The following is a 22,491-nucleotide window of genomic DNA, read 5'->3' as shown; positions in this document are numbered from 1 at the left end:
GAAGCTCTTTCAATTCTAATGAGAGCAAATGCATGTTTTCTGATGTTTTCAGAACTAACTCATTAATTTCCATTTGAGAGAATAGAAAATGACTTTAGTACTGAAAATACTTCTGTATGTACTTGTGTAAATATGTATGTTATATGTTTTATATTCTATTGTTTTCTTTACTTATAATATGTTGTCAGCGTCACGTGCTTGTCCATTTGCATACGTGTTACCTTCACGTTGCGTGACGGGGCTTTTATGAAAATTAATTTATTTTTGCGTTTTATTTTACGTTTGGATCGCAAAATTGAATTCGAAGTCAAAGATTGGAATGTATCTGCATAATAGGCAAGGGTTAAAGACAGTCCCAGACTAAAATGAATGTGTGACCTGTCTTAACTGAATATAACTTGCCCAAAAATATCTTAAAATATATCAGTGCCATGGTTTTATCTCAAGATACACACCAGTTATAAATTCTTCTAAGGCATGCTAAGGCATAATCCTGGTTTAAACTAAACTGTCTGTAAAAGCAGGCCTATAAATCCTTAACTGGAGGACGTAGGCTACATACGTTTGCAGGTCCTATCATTCTTTCAGCTTTTTAAATGAATATAATCAAACATGTTATTGAGATTCATCCTTTAACAAAACCTAAGGACTAATAAGTGAAACTTTATTTTGTTACAAATCTGGCACGTCCAATGCTGACATTGACATCGATTAAATCACGTCAAAAAAATCAGAAAATGATCATTTTTAAAATGTGCAATGTCTCCACTCCTTTTCTCTAAAGATGAGTTTGAACTGGTGGGATTGGTCGTGCCAAACAACATCGCACAACTATGGTGGTGCAGAAACTATGTTTGCTCTGTAGGTGGCGGTATTACCCTTCTTATCACTCTTCCCAGACTTTCACTTCAGATAGTTCTGAAACATACTTATTATGGTGCGTGTTTTTGACATTGCAAACGTCCATAAGCACCAAAAAAATCGAAAGTACTTCCCGTCTGTTTGCATGCAAAACTCATACAATCAACGAGTTTTTGAGTGATTCATATGCAACAACACGACTTCGAAACCGCTTGATGCTTCTCTGCTATCAAATAAATCAATGCTGAAGACCAGTTAGGTTTGTAACTCGTCCTGTAGAGGGAGTGCAGCGTTGGATCGATAGGAGGGGCGATCTCACATCGGCCGACAGTTGTTTCCAAAGGACACAGAGGAGGAAAAGCAACAGTATTCATAGGGAGCCAAGTGCGGACCGACCGGCAACGATTTCTTAATCTATTATAAAGGAAACGCCGAGGACCGTCTATTTCACACCTATAATTATAGTATTAGACTAATTTGTATTACATACGACGGTAAGAATATCGTTTACTGGGGTTGAATGAAGACAGAGAGCGCTGAGGTTGTCAGGAGAAGCGCTCGAGAGCTCCGCGGTGGAAGCTGGAAGCGCGCGCCGCTGTAGGGCTGATGCGCGCGCCCTGTCCGTCAGCAGCGGCCCGCCATGGCAGAGACCAAGATTATCTATCACCTCGACGAGCAGGAGACTCCCTATCTCATCAAACTGGCCATACCCGCCGAAAACGTCACTCTCGCCGACTTCAAAAATGTCCTCAATAAACCCAACTATAAATTTTTCTTCAAATCCATGGACGATGATTTCGGGTAAGGCGCAATATTCACGCAAAAATAGCCTTTGTATCGTCCGTTGTTCCTGTCAGTGAGCGTCGTTACCTCAGAATGTCCACTTTTATAACCGCGGTTATGGCTTTCTGTCTGTATGTATTTTTATTTTCTAACACAAGCTCAGAAGAGCAGACTAACTGTCTTTATTCGCAAACATTGCTTTGGGGGTGTTTGAGACGCTGTATACACAGGTAATAAACACGGTGTGTAGCACATATTGTGTAATCAGCGGTCTTAATAGACAGATTTAAGGGAGGTGTGAATAGAGCTTGTCGTTCAAAGTCTAAAATATTCAGTTTAATGGACACGTGAGAGCTCAAGTGACAGATCAGGTGTGAAGCCATGAACTGATTTACAAAATACCGAACATCACATTGTCCACGTTTCAAGTACTTCACTTGTATATAATATCAATTGCAGTGTGTAATTACAATGCAAAAACATAATGACAAGTGCATTGTGCATGTTGTCACTCTGTACTTGCTCGTGTAGGCTAATTACACTGTAACCTGATCAATGTAATTAAAGAAGCATCAGTCAAGTTCAATAGCTAGTTAGATACGAACGAATCTTCCAGAGTTTCTACTGGGGCTGAACAATATATCGTAAATATCAAAATATTACGAATGTGCATATTGCGATATGCATATCCAGTGTTGGTGTAATTTAATTTCTTTTCCCTTAAAAAGGGAAAATAAGGGATTGGTCTTATTTCTTATGTAATTTAATTACAGTTACTTCTGATGTTATTGAACTAAATACTGTGTAATGTGTATAATAGTGGAATTGACATTCAAATTCAACGTGTAACATTAAAACGCACATATTCATATACCTTTCTCAAATTTGTAATATTTTAGTCTGTTAATAAGAGTACTTTATGTAGTTTTATATTATTTAATTGAATGAGTCTTTTCGTGTCTATCCTTATATTAAGGTTGATATTGGATATAGAAAGTAATTAGTAATAAGTATTTAAATATTTTTGTAGAGCAATTCGTTTAGTAATCTAATAACACTATTGCATATGTAACTAGTAATTAGTAATTAATGACTTTTTCAGAGTAACGTACCCAACAAAAAAATTGTATGTATACTGCGAAAATAAAACATGGCTGTTCTGTTTCAGACTTATTTTTGGGTGGGAAACAAAAGTGAGCTGTATAATTATTGTTACATAATTTTCTGCGTTTGAATATATTTTTTTAAATCATTTTAATTAATTTCCCAAATTGAAATGTTGTCATGTTGCATATTGTTTACTGTATAATTGAGCGTTATCACATATCCTATATCCCGTAAATATGGTGCAGTCCTAGTTGCTTCAAAACCTCAAAATACCCCCAATAGACACTAATCTTTGTATATCTGGCTTTATGACATTTTTCTTTACATGTTGTCTTGACAGTCATGAAAAGCTCAACGCCACATATTTTGATGAAGGAATTCACAAGTCATTTTGATCTGGTTACCACTTAAGTTCTTCAGCGGATATAATGTTATATTGTTGTCTTTTCGATGTTTATGAGAGGTGAAGTGCACTTTAGTGATTTAGTGCACCGCCCAAAACAAGCGACTGAGGTCTGGAATGCTGACTTGGAAAGAGCGGACCGCTCGGGAATCATGCTCACTAATTCTCTAAACAGATTTCCGCAGTCACTGTTAACCCACAAAGCACAGTGTCATGTTGCTAAATTCAAGTCCATGCGATCTGCTTCTTGTTTTTTCTTTTGTTGGCGTGCCAGAAGGTGCTTCTTTAGAAGCCAAGCTACACAACCCACCCGACACCTGTAAAACAGGACCCTCCTAACATATTTTCTTCAGTCCACGTTGTTTGTTTGTGTCAATGCACTGTCCTAACCAGCTTGTCAAGGTAAACAGCCAGCCATTGTCCCATGCCCATACGCTGCGAAGCGAAACATTGGCTCACTTCGTCTCAATGACCTGGAACAACAGGCCAATTACATGAAGGCAGATCAGTGCTAGTGATATCGATATTATCCTCTCTGACAGTAACACATTGCAATATCAGATTGTAACCAAATGAATTGCTACGTGTGCAAAGTTTGATTTTTTATTCAAATTGTATCTTATAACCTACATAACATAGCTTTATTCAATTAAAAGGCCGACTTTATTGGATTTTCTCTGGTTTCATGATGAGGATCTATCTCTTTATCAGTGAGACAGATTTATTCCTTAATGTCGTATCTCTTTCTGTCTCTCACACACACACACCCTTAGCTCCATGCTTCAGTGAGATCCATACTATTGTCATAGTTACCCAAAGTAGACCCCTTCAAGTTACTTTTCGGCCAACCATGGTAATTCACACAACAATGCCCTCCTTCCCAGGATCTTTCTACACATGATGACTTCATCCAGTGTCGGGAATGCATTGTTACACTAGAGCTCACATCATATAGTATGACAACATGAAGCTGACGTCACTGCAGGTCTTTAGTTTCACGGACAAGATCAGATTGTTAGTTCTAAGATTAGTAATTGCTGTAGATTATTATTATGTTCATTGTTAGTTCATGCTAGTTAATGCATTAACTAATGTTAACAAATACTAGTTAAATTGAAAATGAAATAGTAGTTATGCATCGGATTTGAGTTCTTCACCAAAAATGTAAAGTCTTTCTCTGTTTGCAGTAATATATGTAGATATTATGTTATGTAACTCTCTAAACCTCATTGTTTTTATCCAGCTGGATAATGTTTTGATTTTCACAGACATAAAAGATCTACGCATGTAGATAATCATCAGACACAGGAATTACTTTAGTGACAGTGCACTTTCGGTTGGATAGGGCAGGTGATATTTTTAACCACTCGCACAAAACTCTCTCACACTGCCTTTGGGTCCCCGGTCACAGGGTCACATCGGTCATGCTTTTAAAAAAAATATTAAATGTTGACAAATCAATTTAGTGAATATTAAGATCCTTAAAAAGTCTTAAAAGCCATTTTTCAAGGTATAAAAGGTAAAAAAGGCATTTTCATATTTGTCAACAGAGGTCATATGCTAAAGTAGGACTGAATTTAATCATTGGATATAGGGTAATAGTGTGATTTCCATTTAGAGCCGCTTCTTAAACAACGTCGCAGAAGGTTTGAGGAAAAGGAGTTGGAACCATCTCTGAGGGCCGTCTCGGGAATAAGCGTGAGGCGTACTGCTCTGTATGTCTAAAGGCGACTAGCATAGCCACGATTGGGATCAACACTGTCCGGTCCCACATGCTAAGTGCTAACCACAAAGCTGGTTTCTCCTCTTTCTAATAGTCACTCAATTAATTCTCTTGTGCTCCGTTCCCACCCTTCTGAATTATGTTGCATTAATAAGGAGTTATCACAAACGAAAGACTGTTTAGTTGTGCTATCTTACAATCAGGAGTAAATGTATGTTAAAGGGTCACCAATGTAAAGGTTAAAACTTGAAGTGGCGATGAGGTCTTAAAATGTATGAACAGTTCTTATTAAGTAGTACGTTTAGCTCCATGTTTCCTGTATATACTCTGGGTCATCCTTTTTGAGCCCTGGTTCAATAATACAGTAGTTCTGTAAACAGTTATTGGTGGGCAACATATCTTGTCAAATTAATTGAAAGGACCAACAGCCATCATCTAATGATGAACTATACATAAATACACATCAGAAATACTCTTGGATATAAAATGAATGTGGTTGTGGTAGTTTGTGCCGTGTGTGTGTTTGCATTTGTGTTTTCTGTCAGCTTCTCTCTTGGGTCTCTCTCATAACAGCTGCAGGGCCAGTAAGGTCATTAGCATCATGATTATCATTATAGTACACACACACTCATTTCACAGACACATGGCAAATCCTGACACAGGAAACACCGGACATTGGTAAAATAGATAGAAATAGGTTGGTGAGTTGGAAACACTCACTTTCAGCAATCTCCATGTGCTTTGAAATGGTGGACAGATTATGTGTGGGTGTGTGAGAGGGAAAGTGTGTGTGTGCCATCAAGACGATGGTTGCAAGTTAATATAAATGTTTAAGATTTTCAATATACGTGTAGAAAAAAAATGGCTGTGCTTTAAGAGTGGTCACTCGAGCGAACGTGAGCACACGCTGACTGGCTCTCTCTGATGGAAGTGATGTTTCTTTTACGGAGATTGACCTACTTTCTCTGCTTTATTTTCCTGTCTTGTCCTCTCCCTGGTGCGCTTGGAGAGTTCAGTTTATCAAGTGTGTAGAATAGTATTAGCATATCGTATGCGTGTGCAATTTTCTGGTTATTAGTATTGTGTGTGTGTGTGTTGAGTCTCAGTGGATGTCTTTGCATCACTGGCTCATTGTCTGACGGCCTCAGGCTTTGGCCTGACTGTGTCTTTTAAGCTGAGGATAGTTAAAAAGATCGCAGACTCAGAGTACTTTGGGGTTGGTTACATCCTTCCTCGTCCCTCCCAAACGCTGTTTGTTTCTCATTTATTTTCTCTTGTTCTTCTCTCTCGCTGCGGGAGTAAAGGCTTGTTTTCTGGACTGAATCTAATCAGCTGAGACTATGAAGAAGGAAGATCTCTTCATTAGATATCTGCTCTGCTTACAAATCGATGGTTCATGTCTCCACACTGGAGTCGTCTGCAAACATTGGCCTAATTTTGCCGGGCTAGATTGGTGAAGGGTACGTGTGCAAATATTTGTATATGTTTGTGCTTTGGGGATGTGAAAGAGATGGTGTGAAGATATGTGGACCAGAGGAAGACAATTTAGCAGTGAGAAAAGGTATACTGATTTTACTGAATAGTAATGGATGTAAGATTGCCAATCAGGGGTCGGATTCACTTAACTGTTCTTGAGACAAAAATCAATTATAGGAAGTTTGTAAGAAACATTTTCTTAAAACGTTCTCAAATATTTTCTTAAGAAAATCTTCAATTTTGTCGTAAGAATAAAATAATATGATTACACTCTCTTGCTCATGTGGTAACTTTAGATGTTTATCTAATAAACTTTATGTATGTAAAAACCACATTGCATACTTATATAGCATATATATATATATATGTATATACTGCAATAGCATTAAACAGCATTTACGACCGGATGTTAGCTAATGTGTTAGCAAGCGTTAAAACAATAAACGTATTAAAATACATTAAAAAAAAATTGTGTTACTATGGCATAATACTTGTGACCCTCTGTGTTTCGAGTCACTTTGTCCCAGAAAGGGGTCTAGACCTTATCATTATTAAATTAAAATAAATATTCATTAATGGCAAGTAAACGTCTAATTTATGATTTTCGCTCTTTACACATTACATATGAAATAAACCAAATACATGTATTAAATATCTTACCTTTTGAGATTTAAGACAACCGTGAGGCTGTCATTATTTTAAGATGATATTTACGACCGCTTTTGTTTCGAGTACTTGGATTCTTCTCAATTTTTTCATAAGATCAATCTTGAGAATTTTTTTAAGAACTCTCTTAAAATTTGAATATAAAAAAAAGATATTAAGAAAGTTTTGTGAATCCAGCCCAAAGTTGTGTAATCGTTGAATGTCACGTTCAGTCAAGAAAAACAACCGTGGTAAAAATTGGTTTGACTGTAGACATTGTCCGATGCCAATCTGGTAGACATTGCCCAACCTATATTAATAATCATTACATAAAATTTCTGTATGACAGGTAGCTTAAGACATGTGAGGATGAGTCAAAAATCACTGAAATGTTATATTCCTTCATGTGAAAGTATAACTGATTTGTGAGCTGGTTTTCTGCTGATATTCAGGCTGAATGGAGGATTTTTGAGGCAGCTGCTTCAGGAGAAGTGGGACCTCACGCTGCCTAAGGAATGAAAAGTGGAGGAGAAGAACAGAATGAGAAAAGGAGGTGGAGAGCTGCTCTCTAAACCTATTATGTCACAATCCCCGCTGAGTTTTTATAACATAGCCCAAGTTGGATTACTGACCGTACTGTGGCACAATGTGAAATCCGTTCACTTAAAGCAACAAAGTGCTGGGATTGGAATTTACAGAGATCTGTCAATCAAAATACTCAAGGTTTTGTTTTCTCTCAGACATAATCTGTTTTTAACCTGAGGTTCTCAATGTTTTTTTGTTGTTGTTGTGGCTGTTATACAACCCGCTCACATAACAGAAAGCTTTACAAGTGGTTAAATAAAAGTGTTGAGCTTGAAACAATTTTGACACAGTTAATGATATCACTGACCAGTGTCTACAGCTGTCAAAAGAACTAATCTGCCAGATGAAAGTTATCTGGACAGTCTTGTTGTCACAAGGATCACAAATTTCTGGCAGAAATGCGGAATTCAACTGATCTGTAGTCCCTAGCATATTTCAGCTATTTTACAACAATGTTTTTTTTTATGAAAAATACATTCCTATTGACAAGGTCCAAATATGGTGGCTGGGAAGTGCAAAACTAAACAACAAATCTCAAAGCTAAAAACAAATCTAAAAGCAAAATAAACCCCCCCAAATTAAAATGACACATCTGAAAACACAATATCAAATCTAAGAACAGAATAGCAAGTCATAAAACACAACAACAATTCGGGAAACAAAATAGCAAGTCAGAAACCACATAATAAGTCAGAAAACACAACGACAAATCAGTCAAACAGGAAAATTTAGGTATTTTTTGGAATGGGATAGCTACTGCTGATTGGACTGATCTAATTCCTGTCAATCAAGACATCTAGGACCCTCAATGTTACTATGAGAAAAGACATGCATACGTGATACAATTCATTGACTAAGGTTCAAAAGCCATATTTTGCTAATAAAGTGGAAAGGGCTCATCTTGCATTAGGAGTAGATGCGTGTCTGTTCCGCATGCATGCGCAGTGTGAGCCCTGAGCACACATGTGCAGCTGAAAGGCGACTGCCTGTGTACCATCCGTGGTCGTTTTCCCCTCACATGATACATACAATATAAGCATATAACATGATATCTACTTTAATCTGTGTCCCTGTTGGTTTTGGTGAGAGTGACTGACGCCTATAACATCTCTCATCTGACAGGTGCGGTGTGGCTGATTTCTTCAGAACGTCTCTTTATATTCGTTCTATTTTTTACAGTTGTACAAACAAACCCATAGCAAAGTTATCATTTTCCAGCTTGCCTTCACACATCGGCCGAGACAAGCAGCACCGCATCGCATTTAAGATTTGCTATTCTGTATTTAGATTTGATTTGTATTTATTGGCGTTTTCAGATTTTTCATTTCGCTTTTGGATTTTTTATTTTGCTTTTAGAATTTATTTTTATATTTGCAACTTTTTGTTTTGTTTTGCACTTCTCGGCCACGGTATCCAAATGATAAAAAGCATCTTTCAAATGCATAAAATGTTCTGAGTTCTCATGCTCCCTAACACATACTGCACAATACGGCATCTTTTTATTGTATATTGTATTTATAAGGACATTTTTTATGTACACACACATGCACCAACATATAGACACAAACTTATCGTGACACATATGACAGAGACAAAATAAGACGAATCTTGGGTCTGAGAGGCTCTGACTCATCACTTGAACAGATGTGAATTCAGCACATACAATATCTGCTGCAGGATTTCATTAGATCGGCTTTATCTGACAGGAAGAGAGAGGGAAAGAGAGGATGTATGACACAAATAAAGCACCGAATGCGGGTTTAAATAAGTTAAGCAGAAGATTGATTTCATAACATCTGTTTGAATTCATTTCATGTGAACTTAATTTTCTTATTGCGTGTCTGGATGGGGGAGGTGATGAGATAATAAAGTTTGGTAGATAAATGATGGGTCAGTAAATGATAATGCTGAACTATAGTCTCTGTTCCTCAATGCATTTTCTTGTGCCATCTGATATGTTTATATTTTCAAACCTAAGGGGGCATTAAATGCAAATATTGTACAAAGACCGTATGCCCTCCAGATATCACTTTTGTGGGTTATCTTATCCATACAGATACACGATCAATGTCACAGATTTTTATTCAACGAATGTTGCATTTTCTGGCACGTCTAGCAGCTTTTTATTACGACTTTGCTTCCCAGTGGACTGATTAAAAAAGCTTGTTTCTGAAAATCGCACAAAGCCAGCCAATGATATTCAAGCTGTTGCATTATATTCAGATATGTTTGCTGCCCAATATTCAATATCAATACTCAATATGCATCAAATAGTGGGCATGCCATCTAAAGTTGGTCAATTAGGTTAAAAACATTTGGCAGGGGTGACTGTAAGAATGTGATCTGTATTATCCATATATCATCTGTTTTTTCAGAATACATCACTACAGGAAAGCGAGAGCACATTTTGCGATGCACGTTATTGTTTTTCCGTTGCATATTTTCACAGATCTGTCAACCGTGTGTGTGTGAGATGTGATTAAAGATAGCCGAGTGCTTTTGATTTATATTGCATGAATGATATCACGATTGCTCAATAGATGTTTATTATTAATAGATCACATGGTCTGTCTCTGTAAACCTGACATGCTTTACCAGCCAGCTGTCTCTCACTCTCGTCCTTTCTGACAAAGGTTTCCATGGCGACAGGAGTCGGTCAGGGTCAGCACCTTTTTAAGGAGCAGCTGGGAAGGGGGAGGGACAGGGGGGCGTGTGCAAGGAATTTTGTTTTATGGGAGTCTAAATTAACCTGTGTGTGTGAGAGGAGGCTTTTGTAAATAGAACTGATTTTTCGATCCAAAAAACGTAATTGGTTTCACCAAATTGTGGAATGAGTGATATTTTAGGCGGTTGTACCTTTAAGTTATACCTCTCAGTGACAGACATGTGATTTTTGTGTCTATACAGGGTGGTGAAGGAAGAGATATCTGATGAAAACGCAAAACTACCTTGCTTCAACGGACGCGTTGTTTCATGGGTGAGTGAGTTTACACACACAAACACACACACACACTTGTAGACAGACCGAGAACTTCCCTCGTCTCATTTCTCTTGCTTGTGTTTCATTAACCTCCGAACGTAACTGTGCCCTGCATCTTGATGTTGGTGGCTTGTTGAAAGCGGCTCAGGTGTGAGGGAAGTGTGAATATCTGGAAGCAGGGGACGGGAGCTCAGAGATCAGTCAGTCGAGCGCGGGTCTGTGTTTGGATGGGTTAAATTGACCGCAAGGGTTTAGCGGTTAGCAAACATCTGCTCCCAGAGACACGGATGCAATATTTAAGTGTGTGTGTTTAGGGCGAATGGAGATTTGATACCATATTTTAGCTACAGTATCAGATGGATGTAAATTGGATTCTGAATTCTGTTTTTTGGCATTTGTGGGAAGGTGTTTGTCTGCTGTGTGGGAGTGTTATTGTCAGTTTTGGGTAATACATTACACATTGCTGTGCTGTGTGACAGTGAATAGATGCTGTGAAGATGATCTTGAGATGATTGTCAAGGGAAAGTCGTATAAAAATTGACATTTCCTTCTTTGTCATGTATGGGAAAGAAATGCATGCTACTAAATATATTCCTGAGGCGATATATTTACAACTAAATTTACATTTAATTTGTGTGGTGTGCAGTGTGTTCAGTGCATCCGTTAAAATATATAGTAGACGACATTTCCATAGTAAAAGTGTTGCTATGGAACATAATAATGATTAGCTATGGTTGCTCCACAGTAATACAAATAGTTTGGTTAGGAGGTCTAATCTGAATAAAGCACAGCAATTGGCCAATGAGCTTCTTGGGTGGGAATGGTCAATTTGATAATAAACCTGACTGTACATAAAAGGAATAGTTCACTTTAAAAATGAAAATTCTGTGCATATTTACACGCCCTCTTGTCATTTCAAACTTGTATGACTTTCTTTCTTCTGCAAAATGGAAAAGAAGATATTTTGGAAAATCTCGGTAACAGAAAACTGTTTTTTCCCATTGACTTGCATTGGTGTTGTGTCCATACAATAGAAGTCAATGGAGACTTACGGTTTTCTTTTGCCAACATTCTTCAAAATATTGTGTTTTGCAGAAGTAAGAAAATCTTAATGCTCTTTCACACCACATCAGTTGGTGGTATGATTTTACTAAGACCCCCAAATGTTTACACAAGTAAGGTGGGTGTACCTGTCAGTACAATTGCTTTGGAACCTGATTTTCGAAATATGGTAAGAGGCGTTACATTTCCGTCACGATTGCAGTATTCGACCAATCACTACTCACTGGTTAACTGGCCAATCATAGCACTATTTTACACTTTGTAAAAAATCGGAGGCGGGGCAAAGAGAATACAAACATGCACGATATGTGGAAAATACAGCGTTCTTGATCCTTGAATCGTGTATACAAATGGCATTACTTCTAAAACAAACTATAATATTCGTTTCAGCCGTGTCATATCACCCCTTTTAAGACTCACATCACGTTAAAGTAAGAAGGGAAATGAATGTGATTTAATTTTTGTCATGATTCTGCCTCATCATGTCATGTCTTTCTTGGTCTAGTGACAGAGTCATGGCAAAGCCTTAGGTTTTATGTGGAGGAGGCATCTTGGCCCTGTTGGCCTTCCATATTACTTTCTATGGTCTCGTCTTTGGCCCCGCCCCTCTTGTTCTCTCGTTAGCTTCTCTTCAGTGTTTCATTGCCCACACAAGCCCATTGTTAATTATCCTTTGTCAGTTCCCCTATTTAATGTCCTTGTGTTTGCTGTCTTGTGCTGTTTCATTTTGGTTCTTTCAGGGTATGTTATGCTTACATCAGCTTACAATACTCATCACCTCACTCTGATTCACTCATTGCCAAACACACACACACTGCTCTTTTAACCCAAGAGACACTTAACATGGATATAAGCACACACACATACAGAGTGGCTATATTGCCAGATCCCTGTCTCTGAATTCCCCCGGTCTGTGGAGAAGCACAAGGAGCGCTCTTTATTGCTGCTTTGCTCCCTGCCATCCTCAGATGCTCTTTTCCAGCGCAGCAGCCAGGAGATACAGGAACCTGGGGATAGAGAAATATGTGCGTCCTCTTACTGCCCCCGTTTCAGATTCTCACCAGCAACTTTCCCATGCACAGCCGAGCCTGTGAAAGCTTTCAGGCAGGGAGGGATTTGACTCAACATTTTGTAGAATTTTCTGGACATGAAACTCCAATGCAAATGTGCTGGAGGGCCATCTAGTGGTCAGGGTGGTACCGCACCACGTTTTGTATCTATTAGTGTATCAATACAGCTGCTTCAATACAGAATGTAGTGCAATACAATTTTGATTTCACCCATGGTCTGTAGTTGTTTAAAAGCACACTTTCCTTGTTTTTGGTATGCCCTTTCCATTTTGGTTTTGATTGGATTATCTCAGTGAAGTCACAGGATGCGTAAAAAATCCCTCCTAAAATATCCCGGCCATAACAAGAAGATTGAATCAGACAGATTTTGGGTGGTGTTGGGTCTCGAATGCAGCACATTGTGGCCAATGTCACAAGATCTGTCAGAGCAGATGGGGTCTTCTGATAGGTCCTTTGTTTCTTCAGCATACAAATGAATGCTCTCTTCGGAAAACTTAAATGACATGTTCATTGCATTTGGATTTCTTTCTTTCAATTCTAAGCTATTACATGACCCCCTTAACACCGAGTTTGGAGAAAACTTAGGAGACTCCTTGTTTCACTTTGTTACGGGAATGTTCCTGGTTCATGTCCGGTTTAAGTTTGGCCCTGGAATGCTGTCAGTCTGCACAAAAAATATCATTTTAAATCATTTGTAAATAAACATATTTATCCAGTGGAAGACTGTGGCATTGCACTGTGAAAGACATGTTTTATATTTTAACATTTTAACAGGATCTACTTGTTTTAAAAGTTCAAAAAACACATTTCTTCTTTTGCTCCATTGTAAGGGATTTTATTGAAACTTAATTTATGTTTATTTGTCTCTTTGCAGCTGGTTTCCGCAGATGGCTCTCATGGTTCTGACTGTGGTTCTGTATGCGCAGACGCTCAAGCTGAGCTGCCGCCCCCTCTGGAGAGGACAGGAGGCATCGGAGACTCCAGACCGCCTTCATTCCAGTCAGTAACCCCACTGCTGCTTTTCCCATTCTAGTGTGTTGTACCTTAATAGAACTAAATAACTAGTTTATGTACTAGTTTATTCACCCTCATGTGGTTCAAAACATGACTCTTTCTTATGTGGAGCATATTTTGAGATGTTGTTCGGTTACCAACATTCTTCAAAATATCTTCTTTCTGTTCTGCAACAGAAAGAAAGTCATACAGGATTGAAATGACATTGGGGTGAATAAATGACCAAAGTATTTTCATTTTAGGTGAACTATCCCTTTAACTATTATATGGTTATAATGTAGCCATTGTTGTAAAGTACAAACTTGAGCCAGCTGAGATGATTAGAGAGAGGAAGCGCTTGGCGTTGACAAGCATTATTGCCTTTCAGTCTCAAAGGCACCAGTTTCCGCTAGCAAATAACTAATCTGCATCTTACCTCAGAGACCTCTGGGACGTCAATACCTTTAATGGCATCAGTCTGATCACAGGGGTTGTGTTAAGAACAACTGTGCATGTGTCACTGATCTCTGTGTGTGTATTTTTCAATAAACTAAAGACCTTATTACTTGTTAATCTAATCAACCCTACAGGCCATCATAGAAAGACTCACTAATCGATTTACATCATTATTTTACCTACAAAGGCATCGATTGCTTTAAGTGCTCACTTTGATGGGAATGTGGAAGTGCTTGAAAGACTTCAGCAAGTGAATTAGCCGAGAAAAAATGAATGCAGAAAAATTCATTAAACTAAAGGTGCAATAGGACCTTGAGCCATGATTAAAGTGCAGATGGGTGGATTTTAATTAAATAAGTGTACATGCTCTGAATGTATCAGGGAGAATAGGCAGCACTTTGTTCTTTGTCTGTGACTGCACATACTCCAGGCATGTGTGGGCCTCATGATACTCTGTTTTCACACTTTATTGGTTTTATCAGACTTTACATTCTTGATATGAACACACTTGTGTAGCATTAAATATGCATTTAAAATAGAGCTTCAGGTTCACATTCTCGTAATTCCATATTTGGATGCAACAAGTTCAAACAGTGTTCTGGAAATTAGTATTTGTTCGAATTTGAAACAAAAGTAATGTCAACAACATACAGCTACAGAAAAAATCAAGAGACCATATTCCGAATTTTCATTTAATCCACAATTCTAGATATTTTGTGTACAAGTGTTTGTTGTATTTCAATAAAATCAAACCTCAGGAGTGACAAAAAGCCATCCAACAGCAATTTGAAAGACTGACCGCATTTTAAGATAAATGAAAACTGTGATAAAAATCAAGGTTGTCACAGAATTTGGGACTTTTCCTTAAATCCACGTACAAATCTTACTCTTGTATTGCTTTAAAACCCTTGTGGTTTGTATGTGTGTACTGAAAATTATTTGTGTGTGTATATGTATACAGTTTGAAGGAAAGACATCATATTTTACAGCAAATCACAAATCGTATATATCACTAAATATCACTGTAGTTTACTGCATGCATGTAAACATTAAATGTGGATTGGATAGGCTTTTTTATCGGTCTGTTTGTACCAGGTTGGTATCTTTTCCCACAGGTATATTTGTAGGATTATTGGTCAGCGGGAGTCTTTATCTGCGTGTGACCACATGCGTGTGCGTGATTGTTTGTGCTGCTGGTGTTTCCTGTCTGTGTGTGTGTTTCCTGTCATGTCTGTCAGGCAGCGTGGCTCCCCTCTGCGAGCGTGTTTGTGTCTGCTCTGCAGGTTAATTATTAAATCACTGGAAACATGGCCTACAGCAGTGAGGAAACATACAGCAGTGACTTATGAGCGCCATCTGCTGGTGAACATCAGAGCGTGGGTTAAGAATCACCTCTAGTGCACAAAAACAAGAATGTTTTATGAGATCAGCTCATATATCACAAAACACTAATTCCCAGGGATTGTTTGAAAAGCATGTAAAAGACTTTTCCTCAGAACGCTTTCCTTCATTTTCCCATCTGCCTTCTTCTGTCCAGCGCGAATGCTGCTGGGAGTCAAGATGACCTGGGCAATGACACTGAGCGTGAGGTGGGTCCATCGGTGCGGAGAGAAAGAGACAAAGAAAGGGAGAGAGAGAAGCCTCGTAGGAAAGACACACATGACCACGGTGAGTTTGTCTCTCTGTACGTTATCAATATGCCACAGAAGAGGCAGAGGCGTATATTTATATAAAGCTGTGAATGAAGAAACATCAGGTTTGTTGTGTTTGTCTGTTGCAGGAGGCAGGTTGAATGGACACTCTCGGCCGGAGCGCAAACCGGACGCTGCTGGTTACGAGAGCTCTTCAACTCTGATGAGCAGTGAACTCGACACTACAAGCTTCTTCGACTCAGAGGAGGACGATTCCGCAAGCAGGTGAGTGAGCGACTGAAGGTGATTTGTATTCGACCCAATGTATGATCATAGAACAGGTGAATCTCAGTGGTTGTATGGTTTTCCATTTTCCTCTTTTAATTGAGTTGGTGGTTTTATTGCTTTGAGCAGAATTAAAGTCCTGCTGTGACAAATGGACCATGTCATGAAAAACAAAAACGCTTTATTTGTTATAAAGATAGTGTCACAAATTATTTTTATGATTATCCATTAATGGTTTGAATGTGCATTTCAATGATTGACTGAGGACATTTCCAAGGCAAAATTATTATTATTATTAAATTATAAAACCCAAATACCTATAAGAAATATGTTACAAATGAATAGTATATGAGTTATTTAATAACACACTTATATTCTCACATATTGACCCAGCCCATCTCACCATGAAGATAACATAATGCACACCAAATCACATGCTCTGGAAAGCCAACACAAAGCGTGGTTTTCTACTATAGTGAGCATTGGCCCACAAGCGTCACATGACCTTCTGATCCAATCAGATCTCAGAAGTAATGCACTCTATATGTACACAAAAGACAAATCCTTAAGTGAATATAGTGTTTGCAGGATTCAATGTCATCTGTGATGTCACTTCAGGTTTAGCAGCTCTACGGAGCAGAGCACATCATCACGGCTCATGAGACGGCACCGTCGCCGCAGACGGAAACCCAAAGCGCCCAAGATGGAGAGGGTGAGATCACTGCCTGATGGACATCCACTGTCTCTGTTTTCAGTGTTGGACTGTTGGGTATTTAAATGTGTCCTCATCTCTCTCTCCCCTTTTCTCTCCACCACTTCAGTCCTCGTCTTTCAGCAGTATAACTGATTCCACCATGTCTCTGAACATCATAACTGTCACATTAAACATGGGTGAGTATTTGCATGTGGAACAAATGTAGTATTACTTGTTTTTGAGTGTTTTTGAAAGATATTTCACTTAAGATTTATCGTTTCATTTATTCTTTTTATAGAGAAGTATAATTTCCTGGGCATCAGTATAGTGGGGCAGAGTAATGAAAAGGGTGATGGAGGCATCTATATCGGGTCTATCATGAAGGGTGGTGCGGTGGCTGCTGATGGGCGCATCGAGCCTGGCGACATGCTTCTGCAGGTCAGTTGCTCTCAGTTTGTTTATATTGTAACGCAGTGGCTCTCAAACTCTTTATATCAAGTCCCTAATAAAAATAGATATTCCAAGTACCACATACTTATAAAAAATCCCAGTGCTACAACGATAAAAAATAAATGTATTTTTTTATTATGAAATATTTTATTATTATTTATTATAATATTATTACAGTTATTATTTAATATTATTATTAGATATAATTCTTTTTGGCTGTTTATTCAGTTATGTTAGTCAGGTGATATATATTTTTTAAATAAAAATTGTATACATGGATATACTTTAACTTTTTATTTAATTCTGTTTTCACCAAACATTTTAAAACATTTAAATTGTATTTTTAAATCTAAATAAAAATAAATGTTTTCATATATCCACCAGGGGGCGCTATGCATGCCATAGTTTGAAAACCGCTGTTAATTTGTCACATGTAAACGTTTTTGCATTCATGTCTAAGAGTTGCTTCTTGTGTTGTAGGTGAACGATATCAATTTCGAGAACATGAGTAATGACGATGCAGTGAGGGTGCTGCGAGAAATAGTCCATAAACCCGGGTAAGAGGATGTGACGTGGGGATGTCTGGTTGTAAATGCTTGTAAACTAAGAATCGACTAGAGCGGATTATTTCAGCACTGACTTGCATATTTTGTAAACAGCCCCATCACGCTGACTGTTGCAAAATGCTGGGATCCAAACCCCCGTAGCTGTTTCACCCTCCCACGAAGTAAGTGCACACTGGAGGACATCACATCAATTTTTTCCCTGTTTGGTAACCAAGATTTCGTTCATTCTCTTGATTCCCTGTATTTTTATTCAGGTGAGCCGATCCGTCCCATAGACCCTGCTGCCTGGGTGACTCACACCGCCGCTATGACGGGGGCGTACCCAGTGTACGGTATGAGCCCTTCCATGAGCACAATCACCTCCACCAGCTCCTCCATCACAAGCTCCATTCCAGAGACCGAACGTAAGTGTTTCCCATAATCCACCTCTGCTGCGCCTGCTGTCTTCCTGTTGCCTGAGGAGGACTTCATCAGCCAGTCCACTGCTTACCTACTGTGTTTTTGAGCAAAGCCCTTAACAACCGAGTAACCAAAAATATTAATCACAAGCATTGAAGAAACAGTTCAGTAAACATTCAAGATCGGTTGATAATGGCTGTTATACCTTTATGTTCTCATAAAGCTCTTCTTTATCATTTCTCCATGTGTGCTGGACGTCTTCTCACATTTCGTGACTTTTACAGGCTTTGAGGAATTCCATCTGTCCATTCATAGTGACATGGCAACCGTTGCCAAAGCACTGGCCTCAACAGAGTCAGGACTGGAGGTGCGAGACAGGATGTGGTTGAAGATCACCATTCCCAATGCTTTCATAGGTAAAACTGCAACTTTTACTACACATGGTCTTCATAAGGAACTTATAGTCTACTTAGACATCAAATTGAAGAGCTGGTAGAGAGTTGCACAATGCATCTATTGCTCATGCACTTTTAATGCACAGTGTAAATTTATTAGATGAATTATGAAAACATGTTTTAGTGGATGAAATCTATTGGGATGCACTGGGAAACACATCATAGTGTCATTAATGGAATGCTTGAACAGATCAGCTTGTGTGTGAAAGATTTATAGCAGCATGTATGTCCAAGTTCATATTGACACCGTGCGTGTCTACACCGGACGTGACCGGTCTTACGCAACTCGACACACAGCTTGTTCTAATGGGAATGTGGACAGAATATAAAATTACAATGGGTTCTAATGCCTTTCTAATGTCTTTGTAGTGTCGCGTCCATTTCGTTCGGTCTAGAGAAATAGAACTTAATCAAATAAATGTTAACATATAAAATACATATAATTTACTAATGCCTTACAGCTAGATTTATTTTGAAAAATGCTGCTGTAAAAAACTAAAGAAGTGTATACTTTACACATGTCCTGGTTTATAAAAATATATATTTAAAAACTACATAAACCTTCGTACACCGCTGGTCCCCTTACATGGAAGTCGCCATGTTGTTTCTACAGCAGTCCTAAACTGACAAACGGCTCTATAGAGCGCGTTTCGTAAATACGCTATCTGCTGCAAAAAAGCGAAAATGTGATGACATCCTGGTCCAGTTGTTGAAAGTGAGATATTGGTTGCAATTCGCAACCTCACCACTAGATGCCGCTAAAATTTCCACATTGCTCTTTTAAAACATGTAAAGTTACACCCCCATACATTTTAAATAGTAAACAATAACAATAGGTATTTTATGTCAAAGTGTAATGGAACCAAAGGGTATGTGCTGAACTAAATCTGCGGTCACTCTGCCATGAACCACTGTGAATGTGAAGGGAAGTGATACTGCTTTTACAAATCTGAGATATTACTTCTCCCATTCATTTGTAATTGTGATGTGTTGGAGAGAATAGAAAATCGTCATGCTCTTTGACTAATGCTGTTCTTCTCGTCATCAGGTTCAGATGTGGTCGACTGGCTCTATCATCACGTCGAAGGCTTCACTGACCGGCGAGAAGCACGCAAATATGCCAGCAACCTGCTGAAAGCTGGATACATCCGCCACACAGTCAATAAAATAACCTTCTCCGAGCAGTGTTATTACATCTTTGGTGATCTCTGTGGCAGTAAGTTTCAAACTCCTAGTATTTCCAATAACATCTTCCCACTTTCCACATATGTTTTTGCAGGTATCTTTTATTGATCCGTTTCCCTTCTGTATGTTCCTCTACCTCAGATATGGCCAGTCTCACCTTGCATGATCATGACGGTTCTAGTGGGGCGTCTGACCAGGACACTCTTGCACCGTTGCCCCAACCTGGGGTAGCTCCCTGGCCTCTGCCTTTCCCTTATCAGTACCCCATCCCTCATCCATACAATCCTCATCCTGTGCACGATCCCAGTTACAACCTCACTGCAGGGGGAGGAAGTGCCGGCAGCCCGCACAGCGAAGGTGAGACTGTGTTTCACTTTCCGGCTTTCAGCCGTGGGTGATCTGGAATTGAATCTAAACATCAAAATGTTTATAGTCAACATATGTACTGTAGTTCATAGCAATACACAAAGCCTGAGATGCAGTTGAACTTTTTCTATTTTCCGTTTAACTCACAGGCAGTCGTAGCAGTGGCTCAAATCGCGGCACAAGCAAAAACGACACAAACGCAGCGGCTGGGGCGCAGGAGTCCGGATCCAGATCTGGGGGCAGCGGCAGCGAGTCCGAAAAAAGAGATAAAGCTCCCAGCGAGCGCTCAGCGGGGCCTGCTAGCGAACACAGCGTGCGTAGCACACACACCATCCGGAGCGTTCACAGCACACACTCTCACGTCCAGAGTATGGTATGCGGGCCGCCGAGTCTCCTGCCACCCGTAACAGCAGCACCTGGCTCGCCTCCCGGGCGGGACCTGACGTCAGTCCCCCCTGAACTCACAGCGTCACGTCAGTCTTTCCGCATGGCAATGGGAAACCCTAGTGAGTTCTTCGTTGATGTCATGTGAGGTGATTCAGGGACACTCGGGACACTGTGAAATAATGGAGGAAAGAAGCGTGTTGGGTGTCCCTCCTATTGTCCCTCCTGTGTCCTGTGGCTGGTAGTTTCTTCAGTGAAGAAGACTGGAACAGATGGAAGGCTCGTGTATCCCATGATGCTCTCTGAGACTGGAGCCTCTGATTAAAGATGCTGTGTGTATGAGATGCAGTGACGGAGTATAGCGAAGCTTTTTTGATGTAATTTAGCTGCATTTTCATATTTTGACCAATTTATTAACCTCAAGCTAAACCCTGTTTTTTCAAAGACGAACTAAAATCAGAAAAATAACATATGAAGAGAAAAAATGATACATGGGATGAAGGTGGGGTTACTTTATCTGTTCCCATTCATCTTTTGCTTCTTAAACGATGTACCTTAATCATTTTTTAATATTGAAAAACAAAGTATCAAAAGATAGACTTTTTGACCGTGATTTTATATTTATGTCTGTTGTTTTATTATTTCTGCTAACAATTGTAGAGAGTGAGAGATAAAGAGAGAGTTTACAGACAGGGCTTTTCAAGTCTGCTTTGCTCTTTGAATTAAATGAATTTATTAAACATTCTTATATTCAGATTAAAGACAACATGAAATGGTATTTCTTTCTAAAGCAATGTTAATGTCATTGTTAAACTGTTTTTTTTTCAAGAATGCAAGCCAAAATACATCCTAATGGTTGTAAGTCACATTTCCCATCTGAGACGACGCAAACAAACTCCTGAATTTACCACTTGCATTAAATTATTGCACTTAACATTAATAATTAACCAATAGCAATATTGTACTTGATTTTCTAGCTATTGTTTAACATCAAATTCAAATTAAGGTGACATCAGCTGAAAAAAAAAGGGAGAAAGTTATTGCCCTTATCAATTTCATAAAAGATAATTTCTTAAAACAAACGACACAAAATTTCATGTTGTCTTTAAAGAATAACTTAAATAGGGAGATGTCCAGTCCTGTACTGTTATTCTCTATATTAACCTGTGTTACTGCTGCTGAAGTTCAGTAAGGGTATCAAGGTTTGAAATGGATCTGTAACATTTTAACATTTAAAATAAGATCCAGCACACACACATGGATGAATATGATGCACTAGAACAGAGCTCTCTTCACTCTCTCAATCCTCTCTGAACAACACAGTACTTATTATGTTCATGTATTGTCATCATTAACTATCAGCACTCTTTGTACTCTGTCATCTGTCTTTTCTTCCTTATTTCAGATACATTTATTACATTTTTATTAACTGGAAACAGATTTAACAGTGTTAAATGCTTCAGTTTCGTACCCACTGTATACAAATTGTTTTATTTATAAATATAGTTTATTGTCTTTAATTGTGTCTGTCTGTCTTTCTGCTTTTGCAAAAAAGGAGTGATGAAGAAACCAAAACAAGAGATTTTGGTCAACACATAGGTACAGTTTTGTAAGCATACAACGAAGACACAGATTCAGCAGTTATTACACATTTGTCAATTATTTACAGAACAATTACGCCTCTGTGTGCCATTTATGAAGAAGTGTAGCATACACAAACAGTGGTTTAGGTTTCTGATGCTCAGTGGGTGGTCGATGTGTGTCCTGGTAAACCTTTCATTGTGGGGTCCTCACAAATAGTAATACCAGTAATCATGAACCTTTTTGGGACATTTTTAGACGGCTTGTAAATCAAACTATATTTTTTTTATGTAAAAATGCAGGTTTTACGGGCAAGGATTATGGGTACGGTTAGGGGACACAGTACACAGT

At 38.7% G+C, this 22,491-nt stretch overlaps 1 protein-coding gene across 1 annotated transcript; it reads left to right on the top strand.

The window, feature by feature from the left end:
- The first annotated feature begins 1,157 nt into the window (after positions 1–1,157).
- On the top strand, positions 1,158–22,074 carry LOC130435908 (segment polarity protein dishevelled homolog DVL-3). The gene is made up of 15 exons (XM_056766784.1): positions 1,158–1,662; positions 10,491–10,560; positions 13,570–13,694; positions 15,682–15,812; positions 15,925–16,060; positions 16,679–16,772; positions 16,882–16,951; positions 17,053–17,192; positions 17,685–17,761; positions 17,864–17,931; positions 18,025–18,174; positions 18,454–18,585; positions 19,673–19,840; positions 19,951–20,166; positions 20,325–22,074. Exons 1-15 carry the CDS (start codon positions 1,502–1,504, stop codon positions 20,705–20,707), a joined length of 2,121 nt encoding a protein of 706 aa, XP_056622762.1. The 5' UTR covers positions 1,158–1,501; the 3' UTR covers positions 20,708–22,074.
- Positions 22,075–22,491: the final 417 nt, after the last annotated feature.

This window comes from Triplophysa dalaica, chromosome 14 (genome assembly GCF_015846415.1).
Source record: "Triplophysa dalaica isolate WHDGS20190420 chromosome 14, ASM1584641v1, whole genome shotgun sequence".
Classification (NCBI taxonomy): Eukaryota; Metazoa; Chordata; class Actinopteri; order Cypriniformes; family Nemacheilidae; genus Triplophysa; species Triplophysa dalaica.
Note: the sequence above shows the minus strand (reverse complement) of the source record. Positions and strands in the feature narration are given on the sequence as shown.